This window comes from Molothrus ater, chromosome 18 (assembly GCF_012460135.2).
Source record: "Molothrus ater isolate BHLD 08-10-18 breed brown headed cowbird chromosome 18, BPBGC_Mater_1.1, whole genome shotgun sequence".
Lineage (NCBI taxonomy): Eukaryota > Metazoa > Chordata > Aves > Passeriformes > Icteridae > Molothrus > Molothrus ater.
The window spans coordinates 9,849,851-9,867,858 of NC_050495.2; the positions used below are offsets into that span (position 1 = coordinate 9,849,851).

An 18,008-nucleotide genomic window follows, 5' to 3' on the forward strand; every position below is an offset into this window, starting at 1 on the left:
CTGCTCCAGCTGTGGACAAATAAATACCCAGAGCAGGGCTGGGACTTGTCCCCTTTTCTTTTTCTGGCTTTACAAGGGAGTCAAACAAATAGTTTGCTACCCTCTAGCCCCCATTTTTGGGAAGGGCTGTGTTCTAGGGACATCACAGGCAGCACCCACCCTTAAGGCCTCTATTTGGCTGAGGGCATCTTGTAATCCAGAGTGTTCCTCCAGAGCCCCCTCAGATCTCTGCACTTTCTGAGGGGCTGTGGAGGAGTTCTTGGAACACCTATCTTGATACCTTTCAAACTCTGTGTGTGTGTGTGTATTTGTACAGGAATAATTTGATGGGGAAAGGCTCAGCTGCAGTGCTGGGGGAGGTGGGGCTGTGTGGCAGAGTGCCACGCTGGCAGTTGAGTTACAAGCCTGTGACAAAGGGAACTGAATCACGTGTCCAAATTCCTTGCAGACATTCTCCAAAGTGGGAGCCCTGAAGAGCTGCACAATATCCAAGAAGAAAGACAAAGCAGGTACTCTAGATGTTGCTGTTCAATTCCTTCCCTCTGCTGAGCTGAGGGCTCAGGTGTGGCATTGCTTCAGCACTCATCTGGCTGAGCATTTGTGTTCCTGCTGGCAAATCCTCAGTGCTTCCAGAAGTGTTCCTGTGGAAATGGCTGCAAGCAGCAGCCAAAGCTTCCCCCAGGCTTGGGTCTAGAAGGTTAAACTCCATTGTGGGATTTGTGGAGATGTGGCCTTCTCTTGAGATCTTGAGATGGGAGAAGCCAAACTCCTTCAGGATCACAGAGGAGAGTGGGATGCAGGCTGACAGGAGCCAGTGCCCTGTGACGATTAAGTCCTGCATTATCCTGCAAATGGCCAGATCCTCAAGGATGCCTGGCTGAGAGCTGTGCTGAGTGGGCTGGGTTTGCCTTCTCCCTGCCAGCCCTGAGCCCCCCCAGGCTGCAGGGATGAGTGGCTGTGCCTGTTGTTGGCTGCTCTCCCTTCCCAAGGAGTTGGATTGAAGCAAGCACTGGCTGGAGGGGCTGGGGCTTCTCCCTGGAAGCTGCACAGCTTTGTGGCATTTCCCCTTGACAGAGCTTCCTTGATGTGGTATTTAAAAACTCACATCTGCTGGGAGATAAAAAAATGAAGTGAATTCTTCTGAGTTCTGCTCATGGGTCTGAGCAGGCAGCACCAAGTGTGTGCTGATCTTGTAGCACCTGATCCCTTCAGGCACTGGGGGTCATCTCTACACTCTGCCACTGCTGAGGCTCTGAAATGGAAAATGGGGTGTTGTTTTCTCTCCTCATTATTAATTGTCCCTTAATTATGGCTGCTGTGTTGGGCAGCATGTTGCTCAGGGGTGTGGTGGGACTGCAGACCTTTGCTGGGCAGGGGAAGGATGGGGAAGGATGGTTCTCCTTTGTTGTGCAAGTTGCAGCTGCCCACTCACTCCAGTTAATGGGATGTCTGTCCCACAACAGGATCTCTTCCCCTGATTGTGACCAGCAGTTGCTTTGCAGTCTTTTGTTTAAGGAAGTTGCACTGAAATGATGCAAAGCAAAACGTTGGTTTTGTGTGCAGTATCTGTTATCCCCTCTTTGCATCAGCACCAAAACCAGCTGGTCCAGTGTGGGAATCCACAAAATCCGAGGTTTTTGGGAAAGCTGCAGAAGGCAGCCCTCAGAGACAGCAGAACTGTGATTGGAGCTAAGCAGTAGCCATGAGATTGGGCAGCAGAAACATGATTTAAAAAGTAGAGAAGCAAGGACAAATAGAGCAATGGCCTGTGTATTAATTCTTGTCTGAATAACTCCCTAAGCTACAGAAAAGTTTATCTAGAGATATATTAGGAAGTTTTAAGCTTAATAATGGAGCTCTGTGCATTGTGTTTTAAGGCTTACAAGCAGGTATTGTATTTGAAATAAGCAAGCATTGTTTTAACCAAAGGTACCTGTGCTTATAGTGGTTGGATGGAACTACTGTCAATGTGCTTTTGCTTTGTGTGATTGGGCAAAAAACTTACAAAGTGAGTTGTAACATTAAGCTCTTGGTCTGCTGCCTGGGATGTGAGCTGCTGGCATCTTCCCATTGTCATAACCATGGAATGAGAGTGATGCTGGAAAATAAAACAGTTCAAGGCAGTTCCTGGCAGTCCTGTCCCGTTTGTGATCTGTACACAGACCCCAGCTGGCGATAGTCCAGAGCAGAGCCTTGCTCAAAAAACTCAGCCGGGGTGCTGATGAGACCAGCCATGGACAGGCTGGCCCTTTGCATGGGATGTTAAGCTTTTGTCCCCCCAATTTTGGCAATCAGTGCTTGCTCCTGGTTTGTTTTTATATCTTATATCATCACTGCTTTCTTACCAAGCCCCCTGTCTCTCCTGCCAGGCACCTTGCTTTCCATGGGCTTTGGCTTTGTGGAGTACAAGAAGCCAGAGAGTGCCCAGAGAGCCCTGCGCCAGCTCCAGGTGAGCCTGAGCTGCCCCCCTGCAGTTCTCTCCAGAGATTTGCTTCAGCCTGGCACTGCCAAATGCACCTGGGGATGTCAGGGCTGAGGGTTGCACTGCACAGGTGGAGGAGCCTCTAAAATGGGCCAGGGTTTGGAGGGAAGAAGCTTTGTAAAAAGAGAAGTGTGTTTCTTAATGCTGATCCAAGGTGGAAATTCAGAAAATGTACAAGAATTGAATTTTCATGAGTTTTCCTGTCAGGTGCAGACCCGGATATCCCTTCACAGAACAAATACTGATTAATGTTAATTTAGTGCTGCTTTGACTTCTAATTCTTCTATATATTTATTTCTATTAATTATATATAATTTTTTTCCCACTGTTTCTTTGTTTGCACTCCCAGGGCTGCACTGTGGATGGCCATAAGCTGGAAGTGAAGCTGTCAGAGAGAGCTGTCAGGTGAGGCTCACCTCTCCCCTCAGTGACATTTCAGCTGCAATAATCCTTGGGAGCTTCTTCCCCAGCACCTGCATCCAGGAGGGCTCCAGCTGTTGAACACATCAGCCTTTGCTCTGCTTTACTGACTCAGTTTTGCTTGAAAGGAAAAAATAAAAAGGGGACTGAGCTGAAGTGGGGCCCCAAAAATGAGTCCAAAGTGAGAACCAGGCAGAGTTTTCTTCCCTGCTCAAAGAAAAATCCTCTGCTTTGGTGGCAGTTCAGGCAGCACTGTGATTTCCAAAGCGTTTAAAAAGTTCTTGGAAAGAAATCTTTGAAGTATTCTATCTGCTCATCTGAGAAAAAAAGCTTAAGAATAATATTCTGATCAAATCAAGACAAAACCAAGTTTCTTGCTTGAAATAAAAGTTTGGATTTAGCTCCTTTGCTCTGGGCAATCAGGCACAGAGGAGAAGGTTACCTGTGGGTGAATTTACTTGGAATTAGCCTCAGTTCTTAGGGATTCCTTCCTAGTTCTTACTCAGCACAGAATATTCTAACTGTAAAGCTGCAAATTAATCCAGGTATTTGAATGTTGGCACCTAAACCCTGTGCTTCAGACACTCTGGAAACCCTACTGGAAGTGACATCTGTTAGACATCAAAATTTGTTTGAAAATCTGGTTCCTGGGGACCATAGGCAGTGTGACAGCTCCTGTGTCTGCACTTTGTATTTCAATTCTTTCATAAACCATTTTTATCCAGTTTGATTTTGAAAATCCCTTCAGCAGGTATCCAGGCCACAATGGGAAGTGCTTTGCTTTATGGAATAAGCTGCTGTCTTTTGTGTTAGGTAAATTCTGACCTTGTCCAAATTGAATACAATTCCAGAGGTAAAAAAAAAAATTAATAGTCTGCTACAAAATTTAATGTACTGTTTTATAAGCAAGGAAGAAAAATAATCAAAATTAGCTTACATTAAGCTAATTTTTTAAAATATATTCATTAATGCATTCTCCTAACAATTAAAGGGTAAGATTTGGTGACAAAACCCAAGTTAGTGGCAAATGTGAGATGAGGACTTCAACTGGAGCAAGATGCGCTATTTCATTTCCAGATGTAGGATTTTAGGGTGTTTGAAATTTGATCCTTCTTGGTGTCCTGTGTGGCATTGCCACTGGCACAACCCAGGATGCCAATGTGAGCTGGTTTCTCAATTTTCCACGTTCCAAATCCTGAGGGAGCCACAGTTCAAAGGGGCTTTGCTGCTCCCTGCTCTTCACCTGCCCTTCCTGTTGGCTTCCAGGCCTGCTGTGAAATCAGCCAGGAAGAAACAGACTGCCAAGAAGCAGAAAACTTCCAAGATCCTGGTCAGAAACATCCCCTTCCAGGCCACTGTCAAGGAAATCAGGGAGCTCTTCAGGTAGGAAAGTGCTTTGTTGGGTCTGTGGGTCACTCTAGGGTGGAGCTGCTGGGATTTTCATATACGGGGAATTTCTCACTTTGTGAATATTGTGAACTTTTTCTTGTCTTTGTGGAAGAAAACGGGGATTTTGGGATCACCTCTGTGTTCTCTGTGTCCTCAGCCTTTTGTGCTGTGATTTAAGCCTTGTTCTATCCTGAAAAATAAGTGGAACTTTGTAAAAGGAAAATCATCTTTGCTGCTCCCAGGACAAGAATGTTTTGCTCACTGCCCCAGGCCATGGTCCCTGCTCTGCTCTTGGTGTGCAGGAATTGTTGATTCTTCTGCCACAGGGTGCTGTGTTGGGTGGGAGGTGGCCTCTGTGGGCTTGTCTTAGCAGAAGTTGGGTGCTTTTGTCACATTTCTGGGGCATTTCTTTCCTTAACCCTTTAAAACCTGCTCAGACCACCCATACAAAGCCCCTGGCAGGGATTTTTGTGTTTCCCTGTGTTGATGGAATTGCACCTCCTTTATTTGTGTGAAGATGTGGCTCCTGTGTGGCTGGGAGGCTGCTCCCTTGCAGGCTGTGAGGGATGAATTCCAGGGATTCATTTGGGATGAATTCCAGGGATTTCACTAAAGGCAAAGCATGACTTGGCTGTTGGACAGGGGTGTGATGATGGTCACAACGACGAGATGCCTCTAGAAGAGCAAAAGGTTTCTCTTGAAGCATTTTGCTTCAATTCTGCCCTGAGAGATTCAGGCAGAGCCCCTGGGCTGCCAGTGCCATGCTGAGTTTCCTCAGCACGTGGAGCTCTGCTAATTTAAATCCCAACACTCCCAGCCAGAGCTGTGACCCTCGTAAAGCTGGAGCCAGCAAAGCCGGGGCTGAGGTGAAGTTCAAGGCACTGGGAGGGTTTGTACATCACAAGCACAGAGCCTGTGGGGGGTTTTTGGTGTGGGATTTTTCCCTCCTGTCTTGTCTGGCACCTCAGAGCTGTGGAGAGGAGGGGCAGGGGAACATCTGATTGATTTTGCAGCTTCCAGCTGGTGACAGCGCTCTCAGAGCATCCCTTTCATTCACCTGGGATGTTCAGAGCTGGGTTTATCCTCAAAACAAAAACCTGCAGCTTGGGGGGGACATTCCTTTCTCTCTTGCCATCCCTCCTGTCCTCTGGAGCAGCCCAAACCAGGCACACCAGAGCAGTGCCCAGCACCTCACCCTCCTGGATTGCTTTGTTTGTGCCCTTCAATCAGCTGCCTTTGCTCTGGAGCTTTGGGCTTGCTCTGCATTTAGGAACCTGCCTCAGTTTGGCTTTTGTTAGGGATTGATTGGCAATGGCAAGCAGTCCTTTGGCAGTGGAAGGGCTGGCAGGGCTGCAGGGGGCACTCTTAGCCTGCCCAGGAAAGCCAGCCTGGGGACCACCAGGCCACTCAGGCCAGGCATCACCACACAGGGTGACAGCCCCAGGCCCCAGGTTTTACAGGATGAGCACCTTCCCTATTGCTTCCCCTGCTCCAGAGCCACCTTCCAGCCCCGCAGCAGGAGAAACATCAAGAAATATTAATTTCAAAATAAATAAATATTAATTTTAAAATAAATATTAAATTAGGAATAAATATTAATTTATAAGTGTGTGGTTTTATTTTCTGTACACACACATTATCTATATCCACACAGAATCTATATATATGTATGCATTACCTCAGAAAAATACACAGATCATGCCAATATTGTTCAAAAAATATCTATAACACATTATATGTGGTTAGATATATTTATTTTCCCCCCAAAACAAATATTTCCATGTTTTGAGCTTTTTCAAGGAGCTCAGTCCCCATTCTCAAACAGCCCCACAGGAGCTTTAGGTGGCACTGGAACAGCAACCCAAGCGAGCTGGGTGTTCTGGAGAGTGGATTTTTCAAGCTGCTGTACCTGCCCAGCTCTGGCAGTTCAGGGATCCCTGCCCTGGCTGGTTTTACACTTTTGGATCTTGTGTTTTTTATGAATCCATCACTGAAATTTTCAGCCTTGCCCTGCACCACTGCCCGTGTTCCTACAGCAGCCTGGAGGAACTTCATTCTGGAATCTGGGGACAGCAGGCTCTGTTCCCTGGACTGGAGGAAGGTGGTGCTTAATTAGGGTGTTTGAGGGGAGTCAGGAATGCTCTGATCAATGTCTCAGATCCTCTGCCTGCAAAATAATCCTATTTTAGCAGTTCCACAGGCCTCAGGTGCTCCCTGCTCCCAGCCCAGCCCCGTGGCTTTGCTGGGGGGTGACACTGGCTCAGAGCATGTCCTGCCACGTTCTCCTGGAGGTTCTGGCTTCTTTGCACCCTCAAGGGATTTATTTATCTTTTTTTTTTTTTTTTTAAGATAACACCTATCTTCTTCAGAGGGAGAACTGCTGTTCAATTATAGGGGCTGCTTTTGGGCGAGGTGTGAAGATTTAGCTTTTGTGGGTGTGTTTTTTTCACCCATTTTTGTTCTTGATTAGATCCTACTCTTCTCTTTACTACCTGGAAAAATAACAAAAGGTAAATGGTGCTTAGTTCTTTGCAAAGAGCCACAGTTAGGGGAGGAGAGACAAAGGGATTGCTATCCCATGAAGGCTGCTAATTCTAATTTTTCCTACCAAACTGTGGGGCTTTTATGGCAAGACTTTTTTTTTTTTTTTTTTTTTCAAAAGGAACTCTAGACGTGGCAAGCTGAATTGGAGATCTGTGAAAGGCCACATTTTCACAGATTGGAGCCCTGGCAATTTCTGAAAATTGGGCTCCTTTAAGAATCTATCACATGAGATCCATGCAGCCTTCATTGGGAGTTCCAATTAACTCTTTGTTTCAGAGCATCCCCTTGCACCCTCCTCCCCTCTGGCTGCACCAACTCCATGAAAATGGAAAATCAGGCTGTTTTGCAAGTGGTTTATAATGTTTTAGGAGATGGGGGTTTCATTTTCCTCCAAAAGGGAATGATAAAATGTAGAAAAACACTTCTTAAAGGATTCCTGCCCAATCCAAGGCAAGCTGGGGGATGGACTCAGTCCAGGGTGTGCTTGGAATTTGGCAGAGCTGCTGCTCATCCCACCAAAGGATGGAGTTTTTGGAGTTGTGTGTTTGGGGGATGAAGTTGTTTCTTCTTTTTTTTTGCAGGATATATTTGAGAACTTAGAATTTTGGTTTTGTCTTTGATTTCTCTGGAATTTGCAGCAATTGTGAGTTCCAGCCCTGCCCTGCCATTTAGCTGAGGAGATCAGGACTCAGTGTGGAAGGTAGTTTATCATCCCTCTGGCCATCCCTTGCCTGCACCTGCAGGAACTGCAGTCAAACACGTTGCACAAAGCTGTTAAATCACAAAATTCTCATCAGCTGGGAGGCTGGGCTTTCGTTTGCCTAAAGAAGCAGTGAGCAGAAGAGCAATTGAAAGGTATTGCAGGGCAAAGAACAGGTTATCAGGGGCAGTCATCTGCACAGCCTGACTTTCCTACACAAAAAGTAACACTGCTTCTTGCAAAGACCTTGGGGGTGGGTGTCTCTTTTAATTTTAATTCCTTTGCTGACTGTTTTCTTTGTTTTGACAAAGACATGGCATTTATTGCATCTGGCAAAGCAAATGTCTGGGCCTGATGAGGAGGAAAAAGAACTATTCCTTCTGATGGAGGGGAAAAGTGAAGTGGGACAAGACTTGGGAGTCAGCCCCTTCTGAGAGAAGGAAAAAGTCTCTGCAGGGAGATGCAGTGGATAAACTGGCAGAGAGGTTTTTTTTATTATTTTTTTTAAGGCAGTCTTTATGAAGTTAATTTTATAAGATGATGCCTTTCACTTCTTCTGACCTATTATAATAAAGTGTAGTTACCAGAATGGGCTTTTCATTTCCCATTATAAAGGACACGGTGGGATAATGAATCCTTCTGCCAGACATGCTTGCTGTTCACACCTTTCTCCCAGTAATGGAGTCTACATGACTGGAGACAATTTCTCCTTCCCCTGTTGAAGATGTGGAAAATCTGTGCTGGTGAAAGACATAAGAGGAAAAAAAAAATTGAGGAAAAACATGTGAGTTTGTTAAGCAAGTGTTGGGCAGAGTTAATTAGAGCATTCCATGCAAACAGAATGGCCAGTGCTGCCAGGATTGCTGGGTTTCACTTTTAAAACCTCAAATGTTGTGCTAGAAATGGCTCAAAACTGATTGCTGCTGCTTCTTAGCTGCTTGAATTCTGTCTCCACGCTGTCCCCTGCAGGCAGTGGCCCAAGGGCTTGGGGACAGCTGCAGAAGTCCCTGGGGGCTGTGAGGGGCTGCAGGTGGTTGGTGCTGGCACATCTGGGGCAGGACAGAGCTGCTGCTGTGGCAGAAGGAGCAGGGGAATGAATCCCTGAGCTCCCCTGCAGTGCTGACACCTCTGCTTGTCCCAGGGTGCTCTGCTTGCCAGAAGGGAGTGCCCAGAAATGAACTTTGGAGGAGCAGAAACCCCTGGGGAAGCAGACCAGGGCTTGGGTCCCTCCTTGCTGGCCTCCCCTGAGGACTGGAAGGGCTCTGGAATTGCAGGAGGAATTGGAGGGCACGGGCTGAGCTGGAAACCTGCACAAACAGCACTGGCAGCAGGGAGCAGAAGGTGTTTCAGAGGTGTAGTGGCAGCTGGAAGGTGCCTCTGAGTTTGATGTGGTGCTGAGTGGGTCACCACATCATGTTCTCCAGGAAATTGGTGGGGCCATGAGCTCTCCAAAGCCTCCCCAGGCCCCTGCTCCAATGCCAGGGGTCACCATGTGCTGCTTGGCATCCCAGCACACCTGGGATGTGCTCTGGGGTTTCCAGCACAGGGCTGAGTTCCCAAGCCTTGTTTTGGCCTGTCCTTTGGGGATAGCAACGTTTCAGGGCTGCCCATGCTGGGAGCTCTGGGCCAGGGCTGCTCCTGAGGCTGCTGGCACAGGGGATGTGGTGCCTGTGTTCACATCCAGCTCCTCCTTGGAATGCCAGGGCTGTGCTGGGCTGCTCAGTGTCTGCCTGGTGCCTCTGGGGGTGCAGGATGCTCCCCTGGACTGGGGCTTTTCCTCCTCTGTCACCCATGGGCTGTGGGGTCCCACCCTTGCTGTGTGAAGGTTCTCACAAGGATTGCACCTTTGGATGTGTTTGTTGAGTTTAGTTTTGGATAAAAGGAGCCTGGTTGATGGCTCCCTGTGTCCTGGCTGAAGGGCTCAGCCCCACTGTTGGCTGTCAGTCTGTCTTTGCTCTGCCAGGGGAACACAGCACATGTGGGGCTGTTGGAGAGAGTCCAGAGGAGGCCCCAGAGCTGATGGAGGGGCTGGAGCCAGGCTGGGAGATGCAGGAGAGAAGGTTCAGTGACACCTCAGAGCCCCTTGCAGTGCCTGAAGGGGCTCCAGGAGAGCTGGAGAGGAATTTGGGACAAGGGACACAGGGACAGGACCCAGGGAATGGCTCCCACTGCCAGAGGGCAGGGCTGGATGGGATCTTGGGAAAGAATTCCCCCATGAGGGTGAGAATCCCCTGGCACAGGCTGCCCCTGAGCCACCCTCTGCTCTTCCAGCCCCGTGGGCTGTGTGCCCTGGATGTGTTGCACAGGAAATTACAGAGTGCAGGAGCTTTTTGGGAGGCAGCTTGCAGGAATGTGCACCAGGAATGCAGGGATCTGCTGGGCTGCTTTATTTCTCTATTTCAAACAGCATAAATTAAACTCTTTTTTTTTTTTTTTTTTTTCCTCCCTCTTCTTCAAATCTTCTCCTTGTGTGCTGGAAACCCAAACACAGCAGAATTGGGTTGATATTCAGAGCCCAGAAATGGAAGTGGCCACTTTAATTTGGCCACTCTCCAAAGAGAGCCATGGGGTGGGGGAGAGGGAAATGGGTTTGCAGTGCTGTTTTTCAGTTTGAATCATAAAGGTGTTTAACATAGATAAGGAAATGTTTAACTCTGTGTTATCTTGGCAAAGTTGCTTTAAAAGGTGGCTCTTCCCAAGAGCAGAAGGAAGATTTTCTTTTTTCAGCACATCCCTTTCCTGGGTTTGAATATTCATTACATATTTGATTTTTATATTTATTTTTCCCCCTTTTCTGCTCTCCACATACTCCAGGTCCGTTTTCTGCCCACCCAACACCTGGATTTTGTCCTGTGCAAATGAAGGGAATTTCTGGGCTGCTCTCTCCTGACTCCTGCCACCTCTTTCCAGGGCATCCAGCCGAGCTTCCCAAGGGAACTTTAATTAGTTTTCCACACAAATTCCTCAGCTCAGCAGCGTGGAGGGGCTCAGGGAGGTGGAGTGAGCTGGGGAAGGGGCTGCTTTTGGAATGTCTTGTTCAAATGCCACTCTGGGGTTCTGCTTTGGGCTTTTTGCCATTTTTGCAGTGAAAAAAATTTCAGATGTGGGCAGGTGGTTCTCCATAGGGAGAAAACTAAAGCTTACTTGTGCTGTGTCCTGGAAATAACCCACTCAGGGTTCTTAGGGTTACAAGGTGTCTTTTTGTCTGACTTAAGAAGAGTATGTGTGTGTCTAAGAAAGGAAAAACACTGGATTTCTCTTTTTTTGCCTTATATTGTGGCCAGTTCTTGTTCATTCTCAGAGTTGGCCCTTTGGGGGCTGGCAGCTGGGGCACTGCACAATCTATACCATTGAAATTCCACTGGACTGACTTTTGAGCTTGTGTCTCAGCCTTTCATCAAGGTACAGTCAAGATGATTATCTCCTTGCTCTTAAAATTCCTCTGCCTGTTGGATTTGTTAACTGCAGTTCTTTGCTGGTGATGCTGATCCATCCATCCCCCCCTGCCTTTCACTTGTGTGGGTATTTTTCAGTCTCACTTCACGAGAAGGTCCTGAACAAGCCTCTAATGAATCACAGCTTTCTCCTCACGATGACATCGTGTCCTTTATTTGCATCTCTGTTTGCATCATTATTTTTTTAACCTCATGCCTGCTGCAGCCTTTCTCCCTCTCCCAATCTGGGAGATTTTCAGCCTTGGGATGTGATTGCAATTAAAGCCCTTCCATTCCAGAGTCTCTCACCTCCCCTGGGGCAGTGCCTGTGCCCAAGGCCTTTGAACTCTGCTGGCTTCTGCAGCTGCTGGCACCAGCAGCATTTCTGTCTGCACCTTGTTTTTCCTGAAGAAATCAAGTTAAGGCAGATCAGGATGACCATCTGTCTTCTCACCTCTCTTTCCTCCTCCCCCAGCAGTGTCCTGAGCACTTCCAGGCATCTGGCACAGGACAGGAGATCTTAAATTTGCTACAATTAAGTCCAGGGAGAAGCTGCTGAGCCTCATCCTCTGAGGAAGGTGCTGTTGTGGGACTGACCCTTACCAGGCATCCAGGGATTCACATCAGCTGCCTGTGAAGATGGGCTGGTTTTTCTGCCCATATTCCCATTTATTAGGTACCAGGGAAGCTGGAAAATCACTTTTTGTTCTGCTTCCCATCAGTGATCTCTGCACATCAGGCTGTCCCCTCGTGGGTGGACTCTGGCCCTTGCCCAGGGCTGTTTGAAGGACAGCCTTGGGTCTCCTTCAGCCCCTCATTTTTTTTGGAAATCTCTTTGTGAAACCTCAATTGAAAAAGCAGCGATATTGACTTTTCCAAACCCAGGAGTGCCAATCTCAGCATCTCAACAGGCTGGGGCTTCTCACAGGCAGCACCACTGAGATTTGTGCCAAAATCCACCCTGCAAATCCCATTTCAGGTGTTCTCCATGGCCCTTCTCTACTCCTCTTTAACCCAGCTCTTGCTCTTCCCACTCTTTGATGCCATGCCAGCAGCTGAGGGGTTAAAAGAGTCTGGGGGGGTGAGGGGGTGGGGATGAGGTGTTTCAGCTGCTCATTACTCACTGCCAGCTTCCCCCAAAATCATATTAATTTCACGCTGTCACGCAGGACTGCGCTGTCTCTGCCGGCAGCAGCCAGGAGGGTGACAGGGCTGGGGGGAGCGTGGCTGCCCCTCATCCCCACCATGGCTGCCTTTCTGGGAGCTCTCTGGTGCCTCTTTCCTCACCCAGGTGCCCGCCCAGGTGGGGCTGGGGCCGCTCACCTTGCAGGGGGATGTGGGGAGCGCCGTGCGCTGCCTCCCGATGATCATTTTCCACCCCGCTGCTTGTGCAAAAACCCCATGAAATTGGGTCTGCTGCAGCAGGGAGGTCTGGAGGAGGGAGGGAGGGAGGGGAGCTGCCAGTCTGCCCTGCCCTACCTGTGCTCAGCAAGGATGCTGCTTAAAAGTTGCCTTTTAACCACTTGCCTCCCTTTCCTAACGCCAGCGAGCACAGCCCAGCTCTGCCTGTAAAGATGGAGCTGCCTTTGCCTCCTGTCTGATTTCTCCCCCTCTTCTGCTGTTTGCTCAGTGCATCTGCCAGAGCTGTCACCTCTGCAAGGACTTACTGCCATCAGCAGGGCCTCTGACAGCTCCCACACAAGCTCAGCATTGCTGAGCCCATCCTAGCTGAAGCTCACTCTCCATGGCAGACATTCTGCTCTGTCCCTGCCATTTGGATTGTTCTTACCTTTGTTCCACGTGTGTGCTTGCATTTTTGTTGTGGTTGTGGTTGTGGTTGAAGGATGATCCCTTCCCCTTTTCTCTCATTATGGCCACACTTCTTGGAGCTCTTGGCAGGGGGGTTGGACTTAGATGATCTCCAACCCAAACTATCCAGGGATATCTGTGTCCTCTTCATCCTGCACTTTCTGAGATGGGTGGAGAGCAATGAGCTTTCCATGAAATGGAGTGGGAACATCATCACTGAACCCCATGGTGGCTCAGGTAGTGCTTGCACCAATCACTCCCTGTCTTTTGGGACTTTTCCAGGTGACCTGTAAAGACAAATCCCACTGTGCAAAGTGGCCTCTGAGCTTTGCTGTGGCCATGGCAGGTTGGCAAGGGGTGACCAAAGTCCTGGAGCAGGAGGAGAGCCACCATTGTAGCTTGGGCAGGAGCCACACCTCCAGTTTTGGGCACAGGATGGGTAAATTGGACTGTTAGCAGTGAAAAGCCACCTCTGCTCCCAGGGAGCAGAAAATGGGATGTGCTGTGTCTGGAGCGTGGTGGCTCCCAGCCTGCCTCACCAAGGAGCTGCTCTGTGCCTGCTTTTAATGCTTTGCCTTGTTCTGAGCCCTGGCAGGTGTCACATGTGGCCAGCCTGGGCTCTGGGGACAATCCTGAGCTCGGGAGACCTCACAGCCTGGTTGTGTTTGAGCCTCCAGCTCAGCTCCACGTTCCCGCTGCGCCTGCGTGCATTTGATCTCCCCTCTGTGTTTCTCTGTTCCCCCGATGAAAATAATTAATCAGGTTATTTTTCTAAGTCATCCTGCAGCTTTACAGGGACGAGACTTAAATAAGGATTCTCTTTAAAGCAGAGCTGTGTTAAAATAGCTGTGTGTCTATAAATATCTCATTGCTTCTATATTTATTCCCCAGCTCAGTGCAGGAGGTTCTACAGCTGAATATAAGATATTTCTTTATTTTTTGGACTGTTGATGCAGCTGGTATCTTAACAGCGAGGCTGCCTTCTCCAAAGGATGCCCTGGGTACACCTTTGGGTTTCTTCTGTGTTTCCTAGTTGCTAGTTGTACAAATTTCCTCTTGTCTTTGAAAGGAGCTGACTCATAAGAATCCTCCAGGAGCAGAGATTTGCACCAGACCCTCCTGTGAGCACTATTTTTAGCATAACTTTTTTTTTTTTTTTTTGACCAGAGCTGCACTCTGATCAGGATTTTCAAAAGAGCCCAGGAGAGATAAATCCCCAAATCTCAGCTCTGTGGGAGCTGCAGGTTCCTTTGAAATCCTGACCCTCTGGTGATTAGGGCAGTGACTTGGTGGCTCCTAAGCCCTGGTCCTGCAAGGTGCTGCGTGCTGGGAGAATTGTGGCTTAGGAGTGTGAGCTCTGAGAAAGGCTTTGCAGGCATTGGAGGCTCTTGTTGGAGGCTGTGCAGGGATTGAGATTCCCTGAGGGCTGGGATAGAGGGGTCTATAGGTGACTGCTGCATTTGTACATCTCAGCTGCCAGGGGAGCAGGGTTTGGCCCTGGTGTGCTCCAGGGAGGTGATGTGGGGGAAGATGTCCTGATAGAGCAGGTCCTTTCTCCACCAGGCTTGAATATTTTTGTCTCCCCCAGCAAAAAATTAAAATAAAAAAAAGTAATTAGTATTAGGAATTACTAGTATTACTAGTAGGATTAAGAAGGAAGATGTTGGATAGGTGAAATGAGGGAATTTGAGAGTGACAGCAGAGGGGACAAGAGCCCTGCTGTGACCAGAACCAGCTCAGAGCTCTGTAAGATTGCCCAAGAGAAGAGAAGCAACAACAAAACCTGAATAATATTAAAGTGGGATTTTCCACCTCCATCCTGGTTTGGGGTGACCTCTTCCATCACACACCCACCAGTTATCTTAAAATCCTCAAACTCTTTTGGGGTGGCTTTGAACTCCCCAACTCTTGTCAGTGTTCAAATTGAGCAGTGCTGCTTGAACCCAGGGCTTCCTAAAGCTTGTGGTGTTCCCTGTGCCAGCTCTGCCCCTTCCCCTGGCCCTTAGGAACTGGAATTGTAGGCATTGAGGTGTGAAATTTCAGGAGGAAATCTGTTCTGCTTTCATCAGACAGTGAATCATCATTGTCTTTAAAGCACAGAAATAAATGTGGAGAATAGGCAGGTGTCTTCTCCTGGAGGTGTCAGTGAGTCCTGGCTGCTTCTCCTTGATGTCACCAAGTCTAAAATAGATTTATGGCAAGAAGTGGATTTAAAAACTACTTCCCACCCCAGTGGTGCAGGCTTTTCCATCAGCAAGGAGCAGGAAACAAAGCAGGACATGTGCAGTACCCCATGGGCAGGCACAGGTTGGGAAGGGACATCTTGGGATCTTGCTTTGCAGTCAGAAAGAGGGGAAGAAATCAGAGGAGATGCCCACGTCCATCCCTGCATCCTAAAGGTGTGTGAGGCTGCTGGGTGAGGCTCTGCACATCCCAGCTCCTGCTGCAGGGGCTCCAGGGCTCTCATTCCTTTTTTCCACACTAAAATTCCAGCGTGGGAGCCAGCTCTGGAGGGCAGAACGACTGTGACAGTCACACCAGAGCAGCTGGACCTGGAAAATCAGCCTGCATTGGGAGGAGCAGGGGGCTGAGGAGCTGCAAAGGGAGGCTGCAGGGACATGATGCTGCTGCCACCAGCACAGCAAATCCAGGCAAGGGAAAGGCCCCTTTTCCCACCAGCCTTTAGAGCCGATCTCTCCCGATGTTAAAACCTCCCAAAGTCAGATTAAACACAGCAAAATTAAGAAACCAAACCTGGTTGCAGCACCTGCTTAGAAATGACTAAAGTGAAGGGATATTAAAATTTTAAGACTTGCTGCTGTGCTGCTGATGGAGGATTTAAAAAAAAAATAATAATTACTGTTGGGTGGTTTTTTTTTTTTCCTTCTGCTTGGTTTTCAGGATTGGTTTCTGTTTAGCGTGCGGCCTAATTGCGTAATTACACGATAGACTGGAGTAGAATTTAGTGTGTGTAATACCAGTTATAAAGAAGAGCCCTAATTATGTAGATCTTCTCAGGTAAATAATACATCAGGGGCATGGAGTGGCCTAATTACTGTTCTGAAAACCTGCCTAATGACTAATTTGCTTGGAATTTCAGAACGCTTTTGATAAGGTCCCTCATAAGCAACTGTTAAGGAAAATAAATCGAGAAGGGATAAAATGTTTTGCTGTGGTTTTAAACAAGCCAGTTAAGCCACAGAAGCAGCTACTGCCTCTTGATCCAGCATCTTGAGGAGAGGGAAGATCCATCCCCTGGCTGCCTCCTGCTCTGGGCCAAAGCTGTTGTGTTCCTGATCCTGCTTTGCCATGAGCTCCAAGAGAGGCTGCTGCCACTGTCCACTAAAAATGGGATTTGTGGGTCAATTCCCAGCTCCTTGGAAGAAGCCACATAGTCCCTGGCACTTGCAGTAGTTGTGGTGTTGGGCTTCTAAATAATTCTTGAAGATCTGTGCCAAAATTAGATAAACCCAGGAAGAACTAAACTTGGAGCTTTCCACAGGCACCAAGGGAGTGAAGGCAATCCAAAAGCTGCAGCAGCTTCCCCAGGACTGTTTTTTAGTGGATCTCATGGACTTCCTCCATGAGGAGGGAAGTCCAGAGGTGGGACCAGCAGCAGTGTTATTCCAGGGAGTGTGTGAGATGCTGCAGTGAGGGGAGCCTGGCTTTGGCCCTGCCCCAGGAGCCTCAAGGACAGGTCTGCCCAAAACACCGGGCTCAGGAAGGGATCCATGGAGCAGCTGAGCCTGGACAGGCAGCAGCACAAGGAAGAGGAATCACATAAAGCAAAACCCAGTTGTGCTGCAGCAGCAGATCAAGGGCCTCCAAACAAAGATGATGCTCCTGGGCAAAGAGGAAGCTGGAAAAACTGATGATCCATGGTAAAGAGCAAGGTGCAGACGTGGCTGTCCCCTGTCCCGCTGGCTTTTCACACGGATTTTGCAGGAGCTTTGATTATCCAGCAGGACATGAATGAAGGATCAGCTTTGCACTGGGGACCTGCTTCCTGCTGTGGGCCAGGGGGACACTGCTCCCCTGCTCTGCTGCCAAACCCCTCCACCAGAGCTGGAGGGAGCCACAGTTTGACTGAGCTCCAGCACCCAGAGGTTCCCTCCCACCTTGTCTTCCTGTGCCTTCATTTGCTGGCTTCCAGAGGTGAAGGAGACATTATTGATGCTGCTGCTGATAATGGTAATAGGGGAGATGGGTGCCAGATAATTCCTGAACTCTCTAACAGGATTTAAGCTAACAAGAGAGGAAGGCTTTTTTCTTCCCTCCTTCCCTTTCCTTTCCTCCTTTTCAGATATTTCCTGTGCCAGGGGATAACAACACCAAGGAGTGTTAAATTGGCTCTGAATGTCCACCCCTGGCTGTCCACATTCTTGTAACGATTTCATTAGCTTGAATTATCCACGTTATTTTCTTGTAATGGGATTAGCCATCCTGGAGTCAGCTGAAGTCCTGGAGCGGGAGGCGGGAGGGCCCTTCTGCTGCGTATTCCATTAACTCCCTCATGCAGGGGGTGCAACTGGCCATGGCTCAGCCCAGGGGCAAAACCATTTGCCAGGGTCCTGCCTTCCTCCAGGAGGAAGAAAGAAAAAAAGGACCATTACTGTATTTTTTTTTCCCTTGCCCTTTTAATCAGCAAATGCAGAGGCAGAGTGTGGCAGGGCCTTCCGGAGGGGGAAGGTCCTGTTTGGGGGGAGAAAAAAAGAAGGGATTGAGTGAATTCCATGTGGCTGCAGCCTGCTCCTGGGACTGAGGCTGTGCAGGGAGGGGAGGGAAGGACTTGTGTCTCTTTTGGACTCCTCATCCCTGCCCAGAGCTGTTTGGGATGAGCGGTCACGCTGCCTGCCTGAGCTCCGGCCTGGGGCTGCCAGCAGTCACCAGGGGGAGATGGGCAGGGCTGGCGAGAGCAAGGCAGCGAGAGGACAGGAGGAGGAGATGGTGGCAACCCAGGAGAAGGTTGGCAGCCTTGAGAAAGGTTTTCCTAATCAGTTTTTCAGCGTGGTTTTGCTGTTTTGTTTTTCTTGAAGGGGTATAAACCAGAGAGGGGGATTTAGGACTGCTCTGTGCAGTGGGACCTCTGTACACATCTGCAGAAGACTCAGGGTGATTTTTGTGGTTGTTTTCCAAGATGTTCTGTGGTTTTGGCAGTGGACAGATTCATGGTGTCTGTTGTACTTGGCAACCCAAGAGTCCTTGACCAGCTCATGGCTTGGGGTGCACC

The 18,008-nt window shown here is 48.7% G+C and overlaps 1 protein-coding gene across 1 annotated transcript in view; it reads left to right on the plus strand.

Moving 5' to 3' along the window:
• RBM19 (RNA binding motif protein 19) overlaps nt 1–18,008 on the plus strand; it is a 53,281-nt gene that overhangs the window by 11,934 nt on the left and 23,339 nt on the right. Inside the window, 4 exon segments of the mRNA XM_036393396.1 lie at nt 449–509; nt 2,370–2,449; nt 2,832–2,887; nt 4,169–4,285. Of these exon segments, the coding sequence (XP_036249289.1) occupies nt 449–509; nt 2,370–2,449; nt 2,832–2,887; nt 4,169–4,285 (314 nt within the window).